The 22,624-nt window shown below is 42.6% G+C and overlaps 1 protein-coding gene across 2 annotated transcripts in view; it reads right to left on the minus strand.

Annotated features, from left to right (window-relative positions):
• LARGE1 (LARGE xylosyl- and glucuronyltransferase 1) overlaps positions 1–22,624 on the minus strand; it is a 363,903-nt gene that overhangs the window by 241,975 nt on the left and 99,304 nt on the right. For both annotated transcript variants that reach the window (XM_077829159.1, XM_077829178.1), the window contains exon 2: positions 19,252–19,438. In XM_077829159.1, coding sequence (XP_077685285.1) covers positions 19,252–19,357 — 106 coding nt within the window. In that variant the 5' untranslated portion in view covers positions 19,358–19,438. The remainder of the gene's footprint in view (positions 1–19,251; positions 19,439–22,624) is intronic.

The raw sequence follows: 22,624 nt of genomic DNA on the forward strand, positions 1-22,624 counted from the left end.
TTTACAGAGGCGAGCGTGTCTCCTCTCCACATCAAGGGAGGGGAGGACTGGGTAATGAATTTACACTGGCCAGGGTTCTGAGCAATGCAAGATGGTACAGTTCTGAGGTGCAAGGCCTGGGGAGCTGGGGAAAATTGGCTGGAGCCTCTCTGTTGTTGGCTCATGAGTGTCTGCAGAAAGCATTCATGTAACTCAGTTGGGTGTGTCCCTGCCTGTGGATTTCTGTGTAAGTGGAGTACCTCCTAGAGCAGACGTGGGCAAACTACAGCCCTCGGGCCACATCCGGCTCACAGGACTGTCCTACCCAGCCCCTCAGCTCCTGGCCACGGCGGCTAGTTCCCGGCCCCTACCCCGCAGCCATGCCACCATGCGGGCAGCACTCTGGCCTGCCGCTCCTACTGGACAGCATGTGGAGTGTAGCTGGCTCTGGCTGGGTGGCACAGCTGCAAGTTCCTTCTGCTGGTAAGGGGGCGGGGCGCGGTTGGATAGGGTGGAGGTACTGGGGGGGGCGGTCAGGGGATGGGGAACAGGGAGGCTTGGGAGTGGGAGTCCCAGGGGGCTGTCAGGGGGCGGGAGTGTGGATAGGGGTTGGGAGGGCAGTCAGGGGACAGGGAGGGTTGGATAAGGGGGTGGGATCCCGGGGGGAAGTTAGGGGCGGGGTCCCAGGAGGGGGCAGTGAGGGAACAAGGAGCAGAGGGTGGTTGGATAGGGGGTGGGAGTCCCGGGAGGAGGGGCTGTCAGGGGGCAGGAAGTGGGAGGGGGCGGAGGCCAGGCTGTTTGGGGAGCACAGCCTTCCCTACCTGGCCCTGCATACAGTTGTGCAACCCTGATGCGGCCCTTGGGCCAAAAAGTTTGCCCACCCCTGTGCTAGAGGTTTATGGCTTGACACAGCATCAGAGAGTGAGATACCCCATGTTGGTGGGACAGAGGGCTCAACAGTCCCACAGTCCAGGCTGCACCCCTGGACCCCATCACATGGCCTCTACCCACAACAAAGCCACATGCAAGACTGAAGCAGGAGTTTGCCATGCGGCCCAGTGGGTGTCTTACTGTGATCTGATAAACTTGGGGGGTGAGAGATTGATAGGATTGGAGTGCTAAATGTCTGTGTGTATGCAAGAAGCACCCTGAAACATCACAAAAACAGACACAGAAAAGGAGCAGAAAGCCAAGGAGACAGCAGAACAAGCACTGGGAGTGTGGTCCTGAGAAAAAGTCTAGAGAGAGTTTCTGGGCAGAATGCTGGCTGAAAGAGGCTTGAAACAAAGAAACTGTCTCCAGTTATTTGTTTCCTACTGTGTTATGGGAAACACGACTTTGTACATTCTTTTAAATAAACAGGATTGCATCAAAGAAATACCTGACTACATCATCAATGTCTCCTTCCTAACCAAAACAACCCACAGGCCCCCCAAAAATGACTAATCACTCATGTTAGAAACAGGTAGCCATGTTAAGTTCCAGCACTCCCATTCACTATGATCAAATAGGTCCTTTTGCATGTCTAATTTCTGTGGTCCTAGGAATACAGATCCTGTTTACTTGTAATTAAAGATCCCACTACACTTTTAGCAAGAGTATGGCTGCTAGCCTGAGTGTCCTGGTCAAATTCCAATGCAATAACTATATCCCATCCCCTTAATATTCCCCCTGCTGCTTCCGTTTGCTACAGTGTTATTCTTCACTTCTAGACCTAACCTTTTATACACTACTTCGGTGCACTTTTGTGACGTGGTAACAACAGATGTTGACTAACCTCAACTCAAATCAAAGTCACTGGGAACTACAGGTGCTCAGCATCTCTCAGGATCAAGCCGACAGTCTACAGAACACTTTTGGATTCTTCACGATAGAAAGAATAACAGGAAGAAATCAACATGCCAGGCAAACAAAATGGGATGAATCATCACCAAGTTACCTTTGAGCCTGATCCTGCTTGTGGGTACGTCTACGCTACAAAAAAGACCTGTGGCAGCGAGTCTCAGAACCTGGGTCAACTGACTCAGGCTCCTGCTGCAGGGCTAAAAATAGCAGTGTACATGCTCAGGCTCTGGCTGGAGCCAGGCTCTGAAACCTGGTGAGCAGGGAGGGTCTCAGAGCCCAGACACCAGCCCAAACCCAAACCTCTACACCACTATTATTAGCCCCTTAGTGCAAGCCCAAGTCAGCTGACCAGGTCCCAGGCTCTGAGACTCGCTGTTGCAAGTTGCATCTTGTGTAGATGTACCCTGAGTTACCTCTGAGCCTGAACCTGCTTGAGTGCGAGGACTCACCTCTGAGCCTGAGCATAATAAGTCATCAGTTACCTGAAGGGTTCAGCCAACCCACAGGTGAGGTCCCACCCATGTGATCCCAAGGCAGGCATATAGGACCCTAAGGGAAGCAGCCTCTCCTGTCTGCTCACTGCCACTATCTGGCTGGGAATACGCCCTTTACCAGTAGTCTCAAGACTGCCTTTGCTCCTTCTCCAGCCTGCTTCTGCTTTAGCCCGTGCCTGTTTCTACCCCAGCCACCCCCTGTTCCGTCCTACATCTGCTTCTGCCTCAGCTGGCCACCTGGCCCTCTGAAAGGAAAAAAACAGGAGGATCAGAACTTCTTCAATGCTTGCCGTGTGTTTCCTTACAAATTGCATTCCTTGAACCACCCACTTTGAAAGAAATTCACTTTCTCACACCACTGCGCTGTGCAGCTATGGTTATAGGAAGAGAATGTCATTTGAGGGAGAATTCTGAGCAGCTTTTAAAGAGCTCAGTAACACTGGGAGCATTCTCTTCTCCCTCAACACTTCCTCCTTGCCTTCTGAGGCAGGTGTGATAAATCCCCAATGCCTGCACAGTAACAATAATAGTACCTAGCTTTTATCACAGTGCCTTACCACAGTAGATCTCAAGTGCTTTACAAAGGAAGTAAGTGTCATTATTGTTACCATGTAACACACACTGAACTATCAGATCCTACAGGGTTAAACCTTAAAACTGATGTTTTTTAAACTTAAGAGGCCAACACCCAAGCCCAAAGTAGGACCCACTCTCCAACAGAGAGGAGATTCTTGCCTGTCTAGCAGAATCTTGAGATGAACCAGGGAAGCAGGAAGAGGGCAGAATATCTCAAAAGCCAGAGAAAATGGGACTGACTCAACAGCCTGTTGATTAAGGCACTCAGCTGAGAGGCAGGAAATGTGGATTCAAATTTTCTCTCTGCCTGATTTGGTGGAGTGATTTGAATCCCCCTCTCCTACCTCTCAGCTGAGTGCTTTAATCACCAGGCTATAGAACTGTTAACTCTACTGGGCCCAATGAATACTTACGTATTTATACAGAGTGGATCAGCTTTAACAAGAGAGATTTGGAGCCACACACTCCAGAACAGCCTATAGCCTGGTGGTTAGAGCATTCACTTGGGCTGGGGCAGTTCTGAGTTCAAAGTGCCTGCTCCAGAGTGGGGATTCAAACCTGGGTCTTCCACATCCCATGCGAGTGCCCTAATCACTGAGCAAAAATTACAAAGGGAGAGGGGCACAGACAGACGGACACACAGGCACAGTTTGCTGGCCAAAACTCACTTTTCCAATTTGTCAGCCAATTCCAAACAGAACCAAGCCAAATATTTCCCGATTTTTCCATTTGCTGGGTCAAGAGAAAAAAAATTAATTATTTGCTGAGCTCCAGAGTCACAATCTTCCCAAAGGTTCCACTGGCATCAGTGTGAAGCTGGGACATCAGTCAACATTCTTCAGTCAACCAGCCATGGGGCTGAGTGTAGCTACAGAAGATATTTTTTTAACTTTTACAATGTGCTTTAAGGCCGTGCAAGATTTAACTTCTGTCTCCATAAGTTTCATCCAGAACATACGTCATACATCAAAATTCCAGGAGGACTGCACTTGAAGTTCTCTGATCTTTGTTTTATTTTCACTGCCTGAACAAATGGCTTATACTTTTCTTCCTTCATTCTTGGATGGCATCTCCAGTAACGTGTAAACGACATTCTGCTGTGTCCTTTTCAGACATAGAATCGACAGCATTAAGTAGGAATGCATTTTTCACTGTATGGATTCTTGCAGCCATTATCTGGTCATTACTTGTGTTCGATCAACCCTCTTACATTAAAGTCCATGTTTATTCTTTTACTTCTTTCTTTATTTTTTCCTCACTTTCTTCAGTTGCAGCATCCAGTCATGTACCTGTCAGTTTCAATCTGTTTTGAGGAACACATCCAAGGCTACATGCTTTAATTGCTTCCTTAAATTGCTCATTTTGGAATACACTGAAGGTGATGATTTTAGCATAGAGGAAGGTTGAAACTTTATTGTCAAGTTCAAGTCTTTACCTTTCGCAGTTGTTTTTATGACAATCTCTGATTGATCTTGGTCTTTTATTGGGGAGTTGAAGACGCAGACACACTGCTCCAGAATGAAACGGATATTGAACTACAGTATCATAAGTCCTGAAACAGAGTCTTAAATGATCATTGCAGCTATGTTTCAGTGACAACTAAGGAACCAAAAATATCTCACTGGCAGGATTATTCCACTTCAATAAATGTGTCATCCAATGGCTCATTTGATCACGAGAAATCCAAATAAGCAGAATTTCTGCATTTTTGAATTAATACGAATCTTTCTCTCTTGCGACTTAACTAGTTTTGACGACATTTACATTATCTGTATATTTAATTGCTTTATAATAATGTCTGTGTTCAGTACTTCAGTTCATTCAATCACTTGTTTCCGAATGCTTCCCTCAATTTTAGGTACGTTGCTTCAGTTAAATTCACACACAGTTTGTTAGCCACTATATACCAGCCACTCATTTGCGGCACTGGTCAACAGCTTTCATATTTACTACGTTTGGAAGGGAAAACCAACTACTGAATTCAAAACAGAGAAGAATGAAAAATAATATAGAGCTATAGCCAGCTTTGTACAGAACCATGTTATCAAAATACCCTCCGTCTTCTAGAAGTTTCTAGATCCTACCAAACCAAGCTCCTCAACAGTTCACAACTCCACCTAGTCCCCTCATTTCAGCATCCAATGACAGTTAATTCCACATATTAGTCATCGACTGTACCCACTCCTAAGGCTAAGATTTGGTCATGGGTATTTTTAGTAAAAGTAATGGACAGGTCATGGGCAGTAAACAAAAATTCACAGCCTGTGACCTGTCTATGATTTGCACTATATACCCCTGACTAAATCTTGGGTGCTCTGGAAGGGGGGACTTTGGGGGCACCAGAGGTGCTCTGGGGCGGGAGGCAGCCCAGCGGCAGAGGGCCCGGGACCACAGCTGGTGCTCAGGGTGGGAGGGAGAGGGTAGCAAAGTGTGGCTCAGGAACGCCACTGCTGCTGCGGGGAGAGGGGCGCACGGCAGCCCGAGACTGCCCCAGCAGCTGTTCGGGCGGCCTTGGGGTCAGTCGCACCCACCATTGCAGAAGTCACAGAAAGTCATGAAATCCGTGACCTCCATGACCGACTCACAGACTTACCCATTCCTCTATAACTTTCTAGACAGTTCTATAATTTTCTTGTTGACTCCTAATAGGCCTGCAGACATGGCAAGATTCCCAATGTGTGCATCACCACCATCTTAATTTTTTACCATCTTGTTTTTTGTCGCCACAGCCTCAGCTATCCCATAATAACTTTTCTATCAGCAGCATAACTTCGGCACCATTGCAAATACTTTCACCAACAGTGTCTTTTCGTTTCCTTCCTGCCACTGTATAGCACCCCTGCACCACCCTAACTCCTAAATCAAGCATTTTACTGCCAGACATCCAGTCCTGAAACACAAAGCCATACATGATCACACAGCATTCTCTCCCTGTAGTCAGAGAGCATTGCCCTCAGGTTTCCCAGCACTGCTGTGCTGCTAGGCTGTAACTAAAGCTCCATGAATTTACAGGTTTCAGAGTAACAGCCGTGTTAGTCTGTATTCGCAAAAAGAAAAGGAGTACTTGTGGCACCTTAGAGACTAACCAATTTATTTGAGCATAAGCTTTCGTGAGCTACAGCTCACTTCATCGGATGCATACTGTGGAAACTGCAGAAGACATTATATACACAGAGACCATGAAACAATACCTCCTCCCACCCCACTCTCCTGCTGGTAATAGCTTATCTAAAGTGATCACTCTCCTTACAATGACAGGTTTCAGAGTAACAGCCGTGTTAGTCTGTATTCGCAAAAAGAAAAGGAGTCCTTGTGGCACCTTAGAGACTAACCAATTTATTTGAGCATGAGCTTTCGTGAGCTACAGCTCACTTCATCAGATGCATACCGATTTCCACGGTATGCATCTGATGAAGTGAGCTGTAGCTCACGAAAGCTCATGCTCAAATAAATTGGTTAGTCTCTAAGGTGCCACAAGGACTCCTTTTCTCCTTACAATGTGTATGATAATCAAGTTGGGCCATTTCCAGCACAAATCCAGGTTTTCTCACCTTCCGCCCCCCCACACACAAACTCACTCTCCTGCTGGTAATAGCTTATCCAAAGTGACCACTCTCCTTACAATGTGTATGAAAATCAAGGTGGGCCATTTCCAGCACAAATCCAGGTTTTCTCACCCCCCCACCCCCATACACACACAAACTCACTCTCCTGCTGGTAATAGCTCATCCAAAGTGACCACCTGGATTTGTGCTGGAAATGGCCCAACTTGATTATCATACACATTGTAAGGAGAGTGATCACTTTAGATAAGCTATTACCAGCAGGAGAGTGGGATGGGAGGAGGTATTGTTTCATGGTCTCTGTGTATATAATGTCTTCTGCAGTTTCCACAGTATGCATCCGATGAAGTGAGCTGTAGCTCACAAAAGCTTATGCTCAAATAAATTGGTTAGTCTCTAAGGTGTCACAAGTACTCCTTTTCTTTTCATGAATTTACAAGAATACTTCTAGCCAACATCTGCATAATACATCTTCCTCCTCCATGCTCTTTACTGGTGGATATACGAGGTAAACAAGCTCTTTATTAAAAATATACTTTGTTTATTTAAATATGCGAATAATTCCAAAACAAGCTGTTGCCAAAGGTCCTTAAAGAATAAATAAAACAGCATGTTTATCCTTCCTGGTGTATGGGGCTTTCTATTTGTAGGTTGGAGCCCAATACGCTCCACTAATTTTTCCTATAAAAAACTATTACGCTTTGCCTCTGGCTGACACTAATATTATTATATATCCAGCTCCCTCAAGTCAACCTGCAAAAAAACAAATATGCCAATTAAGAGGAAAATGGTGTTAATTGTTTTAGATGTGTTGTTTCCTTTTCCTTCACAGCCAGCAATTGTCGTGTGTAATAACATTTTCTTTTGAGAGCTCATGTCATTTTGTCCTAATTTACTGGCATATCGGAGCTTCAGTCCCCAGGTGGAAAAGTGGATATTGATAACAACAAAGTCCTCTTTTTAAAAAGGCCACTTTCAATAAAATTCAGGAGGGTTCAGTGACTGGAAAACTTACAGACATTCTGCAGTTAAAGGCTTCATCCAAAAAGACCAAAGTTCAAAGGTGCTTTTAGGAAATGGAGAAACTGCAGTTATATGAGAGTCTTCATTGTGGAAGGAAAGAATTCAACCACTCAGTACAGGCTGTGAAGCACGGCAACATAAAGACAAATTTTCAGAAGTAACTAGTGTTAAGGAAAAGTTAGCACAGTATAATTTGTAACACTAGTGATTCTGAGAGAGACAGTTTTGGGGTGCCCAACAAAAGATACCTCAAATTAAAGAGGTCTGATTTTTAGAGAGTTGATGTTGAGCACTTTTTGAAAATCAGGCCCTTTTAAGATGTCTCGATCTGGACAGCCAAACACTAAGTCACCCAAAATCACATGTCACTTAAGAACCTGGTTTGTCAGAATTAATGTGATTTCAGATCACACACACTGTAGAAGCCACTCTGCTGAGTCATTGTTATACCTGAAAATCTGCCATCTGATAAACGAGAACTGTGTCACTAGTTAGAGATAGCTAACCAAGTTTTACAACCAGTAATGGCTATCTTAGTGCAATAAGTGGAAGAAATGCAAAAAATACATGCTAATGCTGATGACTAGAGGCTTCTGGTGTCCTTTGGATGTTCAGAAAAAAGTCAGTATTTGCCTGCTCTTATGGACCATCCTGGTATTTTTTAAAATAATTGTGATGGTTCTTAGGGCTTGTCTACATGGGAAAGTTAAACCACTATAAGGTAGGATGTGAATTTAAACCGATATAACTATACTGGTATAACTCCCAGTGTGGACACTCTTATTCCAGTATACTTTGCTTTGGAAACAATTTAAGCTAAGCTGAAAAAAGCCACTCTTATTCAAAAATAAGACTGTCCACACAGGGAGTTATTCCAGGATTATTATAGTGGTTTAACTAAACTTATATAGTTATACCAGTATAATTGATTAAACTTTTCCATTCAGTCAAACCCCTAGGATTTATGTTTTTCTATATCACCAGAACACAATAAAGCTAATCATAGTAATGAAGAAAAAGAACAAACACACTCCACACACACAAGGGGTGCTTCTGAGGGGCCCAAATAGGATTTCACATACCAAAACTACAAGTCTCAGCTATTTCAATGCCCTGATCCAATTTATCCAGCCTCTGAATACAATAAAAACCATGAGCTCCAGAGCTAGCTTTGTGCAAGGGAGAATTTTCTTCCCTCCATCTCCTGACAGTGGTCTTCAATTAGAGCGTACAACGATGACACTCACTGAGACTGACGGAGGAAATAAAAGGAGTGAAACTACTGAAATGCATCTGCAGAAGCAGATTATTCAATGTCCCGCAGACATCGGTGCGAGTGACAGCCGCCAGAGCTTAGTGAAAAAAAGAGAAGTGGAAAATTAAACTTCTCATTGGGCCTGATGATGATTAATATCTTCTCTCTGACGAGCTGAGACGGCTTAATCTCTGCTATTAAAATTAAATCACTGAGGTGCAAATATGGCAGCTGAAGTGGGGCGGGTGTGTGTGTGTATGAGAGTTTCAGATCTGGGGAGAAAGAAAAATCTTAAGAGAAATAACAGAGGTACATTCTGCACACTCACATCTTAACCCTGCTGAAACTAATCAAAATTCATAGATTCATAGGTATTAAGGTCAGAAGGGACCATTATGATCATCTAGTCTGACCTCCTGCACAATGCAGGCCACAGAATCTCACCCACCCACTCCTGCAATAAACCTCTCATCTATGTCTGAGCTATTGAAGTTCTCAAATCATGGTTTAAAGACGTCAAGGGCAGAGAATCCTCCAGCAAGTGACCCATGCCCCATGCTACAGAGGAAGGCGAAAAAACCCCGGGGCATCTTCCAATCTGCCCTGGAGGAAAATTTCTTCCCGACCCCAAATATGGCTATCAACTGAACCCTGAGCATGTGGGCAAGATTCATCAGCCAGATACCCAGGAAAGAATTCTCAGTAGTAACTCAGATCCCACCCCATCTAACATCCTATCACAGGCTATTGGACCTATTTACCATGAATAGTTAAAGATCAATTAATTGCCAAAATCATGTTATCTCATCATACCATCTCCTCCGTAAACTTATCGAGTTTAATCTTGAAGCCAGATAGGTCTTTTGCCCCCACTGCTTCCCTTGAAAGGTTATTCCAGAACTTCACTCCTCTGATGCTTAGAAACCTTCGTCTAATTTCAAGTCTAAACTTCCCGATGGCCAGTTTATATCCATTTGTTCTTGTGTCCACATTGGTACTGAGCTTAAATAATTCCTCTCCCTCTCCGGTATTTATCCCTCTGATATATTTATAGAGAGCAATCATATCTCCCCTCAACCTTCTTTTGGTTAGGCTAAACAAGCCAAGCTCCTTGAGTCTCCTTTCATAAGGACAAGTTTTCCATTCCTCGGATCATCCTAGTAGCCCTTCTCTGTACCTGTTCCAGTTTGAATTCATCCTTCTTAAACATGGGAGACCAGAACTGCACACAGTATTCCAGATGAGGTCTCACCAGTGCCTTGTATAATGGTACTAACAGCTCCTTATCTCTACTGGAAATACCTCGCCTGATGCATCCCAAAACTGCATTAGCTTTTTTCACGGCCATATCACATTGGCGGCTCATACACACCCTGTGGTCAACCAATACTCCAAGGTCCTTCTCCTCCTCCGTTACTTCTAATTGATGCATCCTCCGCTTATAACTAAAATTCTTGTTATTAATCCCTAAACGCATGACCTTACACTTCTCACTATTAAATTTCATCCTATTACTATTACTCCAGTTTACAAGGTCATCCAGATCCTCCTGTATGATATCCCGGTCCTTCTCTAAATTGGCAATACCTCCCAGCTTTGTATCATTCTCAAACTTTATTAGCAGACTCCCACTTTTTGTGCCAAGGTCAGTAATAAAAAGATTAAATAAGATTGGTCCCAACACCGAACCCTGAGGAACTCCACTGGTAATTGAAACAGACAGTCATTAGCAAAAGCACTGAAGCCAGGTTATTTACTAGGGGAGGCAGGACTCCTGGGCAATGCAAGTATTTTATGATCTAAAACAGACAAACAGTAAGTTTCAGAAAATTGGAAGGCACTGCCATTCTTCAGAAAGACTACTTCATAGCTCCATGTTCCACTTCAAATGTGCACAAACTGGCAACTAATACCCTTACACAGAAACTATATGCAAAATAACTTATTCTACACAGATAAGATTTTTGCATGTGGCTCCTTTCAAAATATTCTGCAAATTTGTGACCTTTCCTTTGAGATCATTATTTTAAGTCCCAGACTCTCCAACACATTGCAGCAAAGGATGAAATAACTAACAATCATTGTTATTCATACTTCTGGAAAAGAATACTGCCTCACATTAAGCTTTCAGACTAACAGAAGGCATTGTTAAAATCAGTGCAGATTATTTTGGAAGGATATCATTAGGTTTCCATGGGAGTTTCCATGTTAATAGTTAATTTGGAAACCGTCATTAATGCTATAGTTAAGAAGTACTATCACCTTTTCGAAAATAATATGACTTGGTTAAATTAAATCCTGTGACAGGGAGGTGGCTTACTGATGGCAATTTACTAAAATCCTGGTATTAGTTTAAATAACTCTTGAGTACTTAAGGCATTAATCCTGTGAAAAATAAAAGGGTAATATCCTCTGTCTTTTAATACAATAAGAGTAACCTGTAAAGATTGTCTCATTGTAAGAAAGTGTGTTGTTTTATTTGGAAGAGTGGTTCCCAAACTAGGGGCGCCTCTTATTCAGGGAAAGTCCCTGGCGGACCGGACCGGTTTGTTTACCTGCCGTGTCCGCAGGTTCGGCCGATCGCAGCTCCCACTGGCCGCGGTTCGCTGCTCCAGGCCAATGGGGGCTACAGGAAAGGCGGCCAGCACGTCCCTCGGCCCACGCCGCTTCCTGCAGCCCCCATTGACCGAGAACAATGAATCACAGCCACTGGGAGTTGCTATTGGCCGAACCTGTGGACACAGCAGGTAAACAAACCGGCCCAGCCCACCAGGGGCTTTCCCTGAACAAGCAGTGCCCCTAGTTTGGGAACCACTGATTTGGAGATCCAACACAGAGATGCTGTTAAGATATAAGATTACAAATCACAAACAGTTAACTGCCAAATCTCTGCTACAGTAATCTTGTTTCCTAAAGTGAATAATCACTCTTAAAATGCTGCTAAAATTGTGTTTGATTTGATCCTATCTGACGAGTTATTTTAAAACTTAAAAGGGGGATAAGCTATGGCTTAGAAGAAAGAAATCTGGTTGGGCGATTAGTTTTCCTGATCAGGTGGCAAGTGATCATTCATGCCTTACAAGTCTTCTAGTAACCAGCCTCTAATAATTTCGGTACAGTTAATAATTATGCTAAACAATTACCTGATGCTTGAAATGGCAACACATTTTAGTGTCTGTAGCAGTGTAATATTTATAATTCTTAGAAAAATATTTACTATAGTCCACTTCATGCACCGTAGTGCAGTTTATTCTACATTAGACAGAAATGGTATTGTTTTATTTAATCAAAGTGCAGTATACTGTACAGATACCAGCGCACGTCTGTACAATTTTCTCTTCCATAATTATGGCCCTGAAAAAATTATTATTTTTGGACTACACAGATATTGCAAAGAAAGCCCAGTACCATGATTTTTCCAACAATGGGGAAGCAGAAGCAGGCATCAACATGTCGGGTAGCCAATGGGTATACCCCCATTGGCTGCATGCCTGTCCCCCGTAGGCTCTGTCCCGCTCTGTATATTAATGAGCCCAGAGGATAGCAGAAATGGAAGCATTGCAGGGAGATGGTTTCTGAGAAGCCCAGTAGAATTTAAAATGGCTGCTGCTGCCCAGTCCTTCCTGCTCCGTACTAACCCACGCTGACCCACCCGAGAACTGCTGCTATTTTTCCAGCAGCCAGGAGGCAGAAGATTGCATCCACATACCAGTCTCCAGACTTGACTGTTTCATGCAAAGGATTGCAGCAGTGACCTTTTGCCAACTGTGTTCCGTGCATACCCCCTGAAAATTGCTACATGAATTTAAAAAAAATTTTTTTTTTAAATCTGAGATTTTCTCCCTACTATTATGCAATCCCATGAGCTCTGATTGGCTGTAGGTGTCTAATTCCCATAATTGCTGTATCATAGGGCAACTAGCCCCTTTAAGAGGGAGCAGAGTCCAGTGCACCTGTGGCTCATTAGCTGCCTCCCAACTGGGCTTAAAAGAAGGCACTTGGGCCCTAGAGGGGAGGAGAAAGGGTGAGTTGGAGACAACTTTACTTCATCAGATGCATACTGTGGAAAGTACAGAAGATCTTTTTATACACACAAACCATGAAAAAATGGGTGTTTACCACTACAAAAGGTTTTCTCTCCCCCCCACCCCACTCTCCTGCTGGTAATAGCTTATCTAAAGTGATCACTCTCCTTACAATGTGTATGATAATCAAGGTGGGCCATTTCCAGCACAAATCCAGGTTTTCTCCCCCCGCTCCCCCCGGCTTTTTTTTTCCCACACACACAAACCCACTCTCCTGTTGGTAATAGCTTATCTAAAGTGATCACTCTCCTCACAATATGTATGATAATCAAGGCGGGCCATTTCCAGCACAAATCCAGGGTTTAACAAGAACGTCGGGGGGGCGCGGGGTAGGAAAAAACCTATTTCCCCTTGTTTTTTCCTACCCCCCCGACGTTCTTGTTAAACCCTGGATTTGTGCTGGAAATGGCCCACCTTGATTATCATACACATTGTAAGGAGAGTGATCACTTTAGATAAGCTATTACCAGCAGGAGAGTGGGGTGGGGGGGGAGAGAAGTGAGCTGTAGCTCACGAAAGCTTATGCTCAAATAAATTGGTTAGTCTCTAAGGTGCCACAAGTACTCCTTTTCTTTTTGCGAATACAGACTAACACGGTTGTTACTCTGAAACAAGAACATGAAAAATCTCTGTTCCAACTGGCCCATATACTCAGAATTTTCAAGCTGTTGGTCAGCAGTAAAAGTGACCACTTAACCCCTGCTTCTCACTACCTTCGGCTGAAATAGAGAAACTAAAATGTTCACATGAGGAGAGATTGGGGGAAAGATATAAAAAAACAATGAAAATGGGACTGGCTAACTGTTAAAAAAAAAAAAAAAAAAAAAAGACTATTTCCATTTCAAGTTTAAAAACTAGTTCCTATCTCCTTCTCATCCCTCTTCTCCCCTCCTGAAGCTAAACAAATTCAGGCTCCCTTAGAAATAAGGCACACATTTTTCACAGTGCAGGGTAATCCCACTGGAACCACTTACCATGGCCTGTGGTGGAATCTCCAACCTTCTTTAAATCTTTAAACCAAGATAAGCAGCCTTTCTAAAAGATATGATCTTGCTCAACAAGAAGTTATGGGCCTGATGCAGGAATTACTGGGTGAGGTTCTGTGGCCTGTTTTATACAGGAGGTCAGACTAGATTATCGGAATGGACTCATCTGACTTTAACAATCCTGAATCCTCACAAACCGGGAAGCCTCTTGTAACTGTTGCATGTGTTTACATTGGAAAAATCCCAAACCCTCCCTGCCAGTTCAGTTCTGAAAAACAAATTAGACAAAAAATCCTTATTACAGCTGTTCTGAAGAGAGGCTTACCAACATGTAGGGGAGGAAAGATGAATGGGTGATGAAAAAAAGAGGGACGGAAGAAAATCGTGTGTGTGTGTGTGTGTGTGTGTGTGTGTGTGGGGTGGGGAGACAATCAGCCACATATTTTTTGCTATAGTTTATTCAGCCCACAATGTAGTCATTATCTTGTAAACAGAAAGCACCCCCATGTTATCATTCCAGCACTTATTATAGTTTCTTTTCAGGAACCTGCAATCAGTATTATAAAGCATAGGAGAGCACATACTATCTCATTACTTCAGCTTTGGCAATAACATTTCCAATAACAATCTACTATATATTGGATCTCCTTGAACACTATATAATATACATCAGTATTAAATTGCGCAGTGACTACAGGGTGAAAACAGCAGCAAAGTGAACCCGTTTAAACATTACAATGAGACATAGCATTATTATTTATTTATTTGTTTGTGTTCAGTATTCACCCAGCTCTGGCTCTAACTCTGATCCTACTGACTGCCTGGCCCAAAAGTGGAAACGATGTCAGCCACAAGGCATTTAACAAAGTCACATGGAGCTGGAGGCGACAGTCTTTCAGAAGGATGATGGCCCAGTCATTAAAGTACTAGTCTGAGACTTAGAAACACCAGGTTCAATTCCCCACTCTGCAACAGTGTTCCTGACCTTGGGCAGGTAACATAGTCTCTCTAGGCCTCCGTTTCTGTAAAATTAAGTTAATGCCTCTTCCCCTTCTCACAGCAGTATTGAGGGTAAATGTGTTGAAGACTGTGAAACACTAAGATATTAGAGTAACGGGGGCCAAATGGGTACCTAAGATAGACAGATAGTCTAGAGTGCACTTGCCCAATGACAGTCCCACACATCTGTTTCACATGGTCCTCAGGGTAGAGGGAATGGGAGAAACAGAGTCCACATGCTGTATTTGGGGGTATTGTGTTAGGATCAGGAGAGAGGACACCAACTGACAAAACGAAGGAAGCAGTCTAAGGAGGAGTGAAGTCTGTCCTTATGCAGCTTTCAAAGTCCCCTGGAATCTCTCAGAAGCTTCTGTAGGAACTACTACACTGTGCCATTTCTAAACGTGTTGTAAAAACTAAGGAAATTTCTAGGAAAAACACCCGCCTCCTTAAACTGGAGCTAAAAACAAAACAAAAAAAATCTGTGGAAAATACAGCACAAAAGTAGGGCTTTTCATCTCATGATCACACAAAACTGAGCAATGTTACATACAGTGTTGTTTTGCATAGACTATAAAATACATTTCTAGACATATGAATTTAAGCTGGATTCAAGGTTGTGAAGGACCACACACAGAGACCACTTTCTAAAAAATGAGAAGAGAGAACCTGTTCCACCAAAAGGACAATCCTTGGGAGTCTAATTACTCAAGCTTTATGACAGTATCCACACAGATAGAAGGCCAAAGAATAGTCATGATAACCCACAGCTAAAAGGAGATCCAAGATAAAAGTAATGCTTTTGTCTTGTGTCATCCTGATATCAAAGGTAAAAAAGTTTCAAAAACATCTGTTACTAGGTCGATAAAAGCCTGCATTATTGAATCCAGCACGGCCAAGGGTTCGAAGCCATGGTAGGACATCATGGCCCATTCCACGAGAGCAGTGGCTACTTCCATGCTCACATACCTTATGAAAAGATATGTAAAGATGCCACCTTTTTGAGAAACCTATCTTCTCCAGACACTACAAGTCTGACCTGCAGTTTTCAGCAGCTGCTGCCTATGGCAGGGGGGTGCTGCTATCTCTGATAGTGCTGGAGGTGTCTTCCACAAATTTATATTTAAAATTTTAAATATTACTTGGTAATTTTCTTTCTCCTATTTAAACACCTGACACCGCACCTCACCTTCCCCCCCCCCGCCCATTCCTTTGCTTTTCTGGGATAATTTAAGGATTACAAGCCATTAGCTCAGCTTTTTCATTCCAAATAACTGATACCTGATGTTATCTTGCCCTTATATACAATGTTAAAAACAACAACCGGAATCAGACACATTCAAAGACCACACAGTATTCAGAATCCTCTTTAGTATGGTGGGTCATAACCTGAATATTTATTTATATGTGCTAAGCAAGATTTTTAGTAGTGTTTGCTTTCAAAGCTTGGGTAATGTGCAACTCTCGTGTTATTCCAGGTGGGCTGAGTGACAGATGTGGGGGGAGAGAGAGAATGATCTATTGTAGGAATGTAATATACTTAAAAAAAACAGGAGCTAGGAAATTATCAGGTCAAATATAGTTATATTGGTCACACTTTATATCAACGTTTAACTAACAAATAATTAATTTTTAATAAAATTTATAAATGAGCTCCTGGTGAAATGTTGCATCAAATAGGTCCAATGTAATCGTCAGATGCATAAAGAGGGGAGTAGTGTGTAGGAGCAGGGAGGTAATTTTACTTCTGTATACAGCACTGGTGAGACCACTACTGGAATACTGTGTACCGTTCTAGAGCCCACATTTTTTAAAGGATGTTGAAAAATTGGGGAGGGTGCAGAAAAGCGTCATAAAAATGATACAAGAGATGGAGACAATTTCTTACAGTGAAAAATTTAAAGAGCTCAATCTGTTTAGTTTATCAAAAATTCTGAGCGGTGACTTAATTACAGTGTATAAGTATCTTCACAGGGGAAAAGTACCGAATACAAAAGGACTTTTTAAGGTGGCAGGGAAAGGCATAACAAGCATCAGTTTCTGGAAGCTGAAGCCAGACCAATTCAAATTAGAAATTAGACATGAATTTTTAACAGTGAAGGGGATTAACAACTGGAATCACTACCAGGGGAAGTGGTGGATTCTCCATCTCTTGGATGTCTTCAGATCAAGACTGAAGATCTTTCTGGAAAACATGCTATAGCCAAACACAAGTTATTCTTTAGTCAGACAAGTTACTGGGCTCAACACAAAGGTAAATGGGTAAAATGTATTAGCTTATGATATACAGATGACTAGATGATCTAATGATCCCTTCCAGCCTTAAACTCTGAATCTCTGAAAATGATGATTAGATGCTTAAATAATTGGCTAATCAATTGTTATAAATTGTTGAGTTCAAAATCTCAATAACTCTGTTATAATCTTGGTTCATAACCATTTGTAATACCTTCCAGGGATGTGCTTATAACCATTTACAACACATACTACTCATGTCTCTAACTTGCTTATAACATCATTTATAAACCCTTTGTAAAAAGGAACCTTAATGTAAAGTGTGACCATAATTATTTTTCTAAAACTCAAAAGGTAAGGCCCAAACTTGCTCAACTCTTGCAATTAAACAAAATCATGGCCTTTAGCTTGTAACACCATGTTTTCAAGCAACCATCTACTGCCCCTTATGTTTCCAGTTTACTGTGAATCCTATAAATGTTTCATCCCAGGATGACCTCAAACAGTGATTGTACATTAGTGGTGAATCACTAAATACAATCACACAAGCACACGTGTATATATGGTCAGCTTTTTGAATGGTCAGAGAGAAAGCTAGAATCTGAACACATTTTAAGTGGCTGAAACACCTTTTCTCATGCTAGGATAACTCAAAAACTGCTGAACAGATTTTCCTTAAGCTTTCAAAAGCGAAATCACCTGTTGACCAAGCATAAAATGTTCCATCCCAATTTTTCAAGCTACAAAATATCAGAAAATAAGATTGGGAATCACAGTTCTTTCTGACCCCACCTAAATGAAGTGTCACTAATGAAGTCCTTTAATACTAGAAACCTAGATCATCATATTTAGAACTTAATTGGCAAAGTGGTGTTTTTTTCCAAGTCACTAATATACAGCTGCAAATCAGTGCACGGACTATATTGAGCATCTCCACCTGTAGTGGGAAAGAAATAGAAAGGCATTCCCACCACAGCTACAGCAAGCAAGAGCTGGCCAAAGACAGTGCATCTAAGCTGGTTTTATATTGCAAGATCCTTGAGGTACAGATTGATTTTCTGTGCTCAATATTTGTTTCACCTGCCAGGCACTGATAAATGGATTGAAAAGCTGTCCACTTACAGCTGTCCACTGTAGATAGCTCTGCATACTTTACTGAAATGTTATTTTGTAACTTCATACAGAAATACTCAGCAAATCCTTGCAAACATTTTTACAACAGCTCCTTTTGCATCACTAAAGAAGGGAAGGGAAGGGAGGGGAGGGAGGAACACATTTGAAAACAAGCCAACATCTGATCTCAGCCATGTCCACAATGACACAAACATGCCTACCACACTGGTATAAGGTGAGAGTAACAGAAGCTCTCAAACTGGAGCTCCACTAGTATACCTGAGAAGTGGCTTCTGGTGGGGATTTATCTGTGATTCCCCCCAGCTCTGCAATTTGTTCTCCTCCTCTACCCCACCTCAAATCTGATGACAGTCGAGGCTCATTGCAAGGTCATTCCCCCCCATCCCATATTTGAAGATAAAGAAGGGATGTGGGGGAGGGATTGTAATTGTATGGGTGGAAAACTCGTCAAAGGGGAAGGAGAATTGTGGCAAGGTTCTCTTAAATTGCTGCTCTTGTGTTTTAAAGTTGTGTCTCAAGAGTGCCTAGAGCATATGGATGGGTGCCCTTTTAAAGTACTTCTATATCCTTTCCCGCACTCTGTGTCTGTCTTGTCTATTCAGATTATAAGATCTTTGGGGTAGAGACTATCAACAACTCTGTTTGTCTTGGTTGGCCCTTAGGCTCTGCTGTAATAAACGTGATTAGTAATAACCATAAAATCAACATAAACAAACATTTTTCTTTTTAGAGCTGCTCTTAAATTAAGATTTTATCACCATAATTATCTTCCACCATGATATGGGATACAGAAAATGAAATGCCAGGAAGCACAGAGAAGAAAAAGAATAAGGAGAAATAATTTCTAACAGTGCTTTTTAAAAGTGGAAGAGAAAAAGCAAACTACTGATGCCAGGATCTACATCCTCCTCATCTGTCAGATGGTGGCAAGGACTCCTGTTGTTAAGAGCCACACACAGGAAGCCATTTGCAGTGCATGACAACAGCTTTATTTAACCTATAATGATTGAAATCCTTCCACTTGTTAGCTCCAATCCTCCTCATTCATCAGTTCCCACCAGGTTTTTTTACTCTTACCTTCAAAACTCCCAGAAAACAGGTAAATCCAGGTAAAGGCTGGAACAAAAAGGAGAGTCAGAGAGGCAGCCAGGAATTTCCGTCTCCCTCTGCAGATTCCCAGCATTCTCTCAGAAGTAGAGATTCCCAACCCAGTGCTGTTCCTATGTCGGAAGCGCGTAGTCCACAGCCTCCCACATATTACTCTCTGAAAGGGAAAGGAGGAAAGGTTACCAGTTTATACCACTATATGAAGCCAGACTCTTCCAATGCCCTGCAGAGCTACAGAATGAGGCTGAAAACGGGGTTGCTCACATTGCAAAACAGTTCCCATTTCAACATTCTACACAACAAATATAATGAATGTCTGAGAAGTGCCCTAAAAGAGCATAAATCAATAAAATATATCACATCAGCTAAACACACACTGAGCTCATCTTATAAAGAGCAGCATTTGTATGCCACCCTTTGAATAGAAAAAGACTCCATTTTCCTTGATGTCTCTGGGCAGAAAAGAGAGAGACACCTGTACCTCTACTCCTGAAGAGCAGGAAAAACACTGGTCCACTGCTGGCCTAGCTGCTGGTACTGAAGGACTCAGAAAAATAATCAGGAAAGGGAGAGTGAGAATTATGGTTGCCACTAAAGTGACAGGGTTTGCCAATCACCAAGTGATACTGATGTATATGTAAATGGGAGGAAAAGGGAAGGTTTACAATGGCTAAAGACAGAAAACAGAAGGAAACACTAGCAGCTGATGGCAGGAGCTTCAGACTATATGCAATAAGAGAGATAAAGAAGGAGTTTCCCTCTTTCAGGAATGCCATTTCCACCTGATTCCAGTATTTCAATTATCTTAACATAGTTTAATGTAATTTAACAGGTATTTCTTTCTCTTTTATATTGTGGAAAATGTTGACTTTGATATTTTAAAGGGAGTTACCACTATATGAAAAGAAAAAAAAATCTGGACTTGTTTAAAATAAAAATAAGTAGCACTTTTGCACGTTATAGATTAGGTAGCAACACTATCTCAAACCCTTAATTCATTACAGGCATTTTCAGTAAATGATTATGTGTACACCTCCAGAGGCACACATGGAGCATTAAAGACATTTTCACACCTCTCTCTTTTCCCTAAAAAGGAGGGAATACTGAGAAATACCAGGATTTGGGTAGGGCAATAGGGGAGAAAACAGGTATCAAATCCATGCAAATCTATTTGTTTCAGGATTTTGCAGGGTTCACATGCAGGCCCAGAAACCTCCCCAGAAAAGGTTTGTGATTTCAAATAAAAATTGGTGCAACACGGTAATAGGGATTGTAAGAGCTAAACTCAAGGTACTGTGAAGTCTTTAATAATAGTGCCTTTTGGTGCATGCTGAAATAGAATATTCCTACACAGATTTACATTTTTTAAAATCACCATTGCATGCAATGAAAACACATTTGATCTTTAAGACCATACATGTATTAAATTCACAGTGAAAGTAAATTCAACTTAAAGCCAAAATAAGAGATAAATTAAAGATAGGAAAGATGGGCTCAGAAAAAGAATTTTCCAATAATTTTCTGCTTTAGGTCCCCACCACTTAGGGTATCAAGCAGGGGACAGCAAAGACTACAAAAATTTACCAACCTCTTCCAAAATGTTACCGAATAGCATCAGCTTTGCAAACTAACTAAAAGAGCAACGCTGCAGCCCAAAGCAACAAAACATGCAAGTAACAATTACTGCACTGGTGCCAACCCCCAACTCTGCGCTAGCACCCCTCCACCCCCAAGCAGCCAGGCTGGGCCCTTCGCTCTGGCCCGACCCAAGCCCATGCCACCTCAGCCATTATTAGGAGATGGAGGTGCAGTTCAGGCTCCAGGGTGGGGCCTGCGAAGGTTGTGCAGTAATAAAGACTTGGCAGTGACCACGACTGTCACCTCCTCAGAACCAGCACCCCCTGAGCCAGCTCCTCAGCATCCCCCTTTTCCCACAGGCATTCTGGAGAGGCAGCACGGCCCCTACCAGCTTGCAGCAATAGCCGCTCAAGCTCCTACACGTTGTGGCTGCCATTCTCTATGGGCGGTGGGAGGAGACCTGTCAGCTCAGCATAGCACTGCCCCTGAGGCTGCAGCAGCACTACCAGCCAAGGGACAACATATTACAGAATGTCAGAAGCGGGGGCTTCAGTGACAGCTGGATGCTGGAAACCTTTAAACTGGTGCCCTCGAAGGACCACGGAGAGTGCAGTTACCCTGAAACTGTGACACTGGTTATATTTCATCTTTTTTTTTTTAAACACCCCACCAGAAGTACTACCATGATGAGAAGGAGTGCTGTTTATGCTCATCTAAAAAATACAGATAATTTTGCCTGGCTTTTGATGCATTTCACACTAGTTTTATGTGTACACACTACAGTGCACAGCGTATACGTAACTTTGTTGTGTAGAGATGGCAAAAATTCTATACCATTTTCATGGAGCGTATCACTGCTATGCTTCGGTACAACGTACAAACATACATCGCTCTCAAAGGGCGGGATTTTCCAAAGCACTCTGTGCTGGCCTAGCCCTGCTCTCACTCAGTTAGTGGTAGAACTCTCAAGCGCAGCACAGTTAAGGACAATCAGGAATGCTTTTGAAAATCCCACTCTGTGTGCACTGCCATGAGCATTCTGATGTTGTGAGAGATGATAATACACCGACTCGGAAGAGCACCAACAGAGTTGGCAGCATGCAAATTCATATTTGACCTGCATATTTAAGGAATAATTCAGTTTTTCCTGAGTTACTTTCTCTTTTACTAAATACCCATGAAAACGTAGTTTGTGAATTGGCCAATACATAAGTCCCACCCTGGACCATGCTCTAACTGCTCGGCACCACTTTACTGGTACAAAGTAGCCTCAGGATTGGGAAGTACAAAGGGCATATATGCACCCCCACGTCAGCTGCACTGGGCATATCTTGGCTGCAGATCAGGACCTGGCCCAGACAATTCTCTGCCTTTATATGTGACTGCCATCTTTCAAACAAAACAGTCAGATAATTCTGCACATTCATGTAGAACTTTTATCTAACTAGGGAAGCTGTTTGGGAAGTTCCCAGGCAGACAAGCCAGGTTGCAATGGATCATCCCACGAAACGTAGAAAGATTTCATCTAAGGCTGCTTAAAAAAAAAAAAAAAGTGCCACAAGTTATTTTAAAAGTTTTCATCATAACCCCATCTTCCAAAGATTCTGAGCGGCTTCCTCAAGCCTTCAAGGGTAGCTTTTCGAAGTGTAGAATCACCATGCTTGCTGATGTGTTAATGTTCCCAACTAGTAAATGCATCATATGAAAAACCCACACCAGCAGTTTTGCAAATGACCCATGGATAGCAGTGAAGATATTTTGCTTA

The sequence above is a fragment of the Eretmochelys imbricata genome, chromosome 1 (assembly GCF_965152235.1).
Source record: "Eretmochelys imbricata isolate rEreImb1 chromosome 1, rEreImb1.hap1, whole genome shotgun sequence".
Taxonomy (NCBI): domain Eukaryota; kingdom Metazoa; phylum Chordata; order Testudines; family Cheloniidae; genus Eretmochelys; species Eretmochelys imbricata.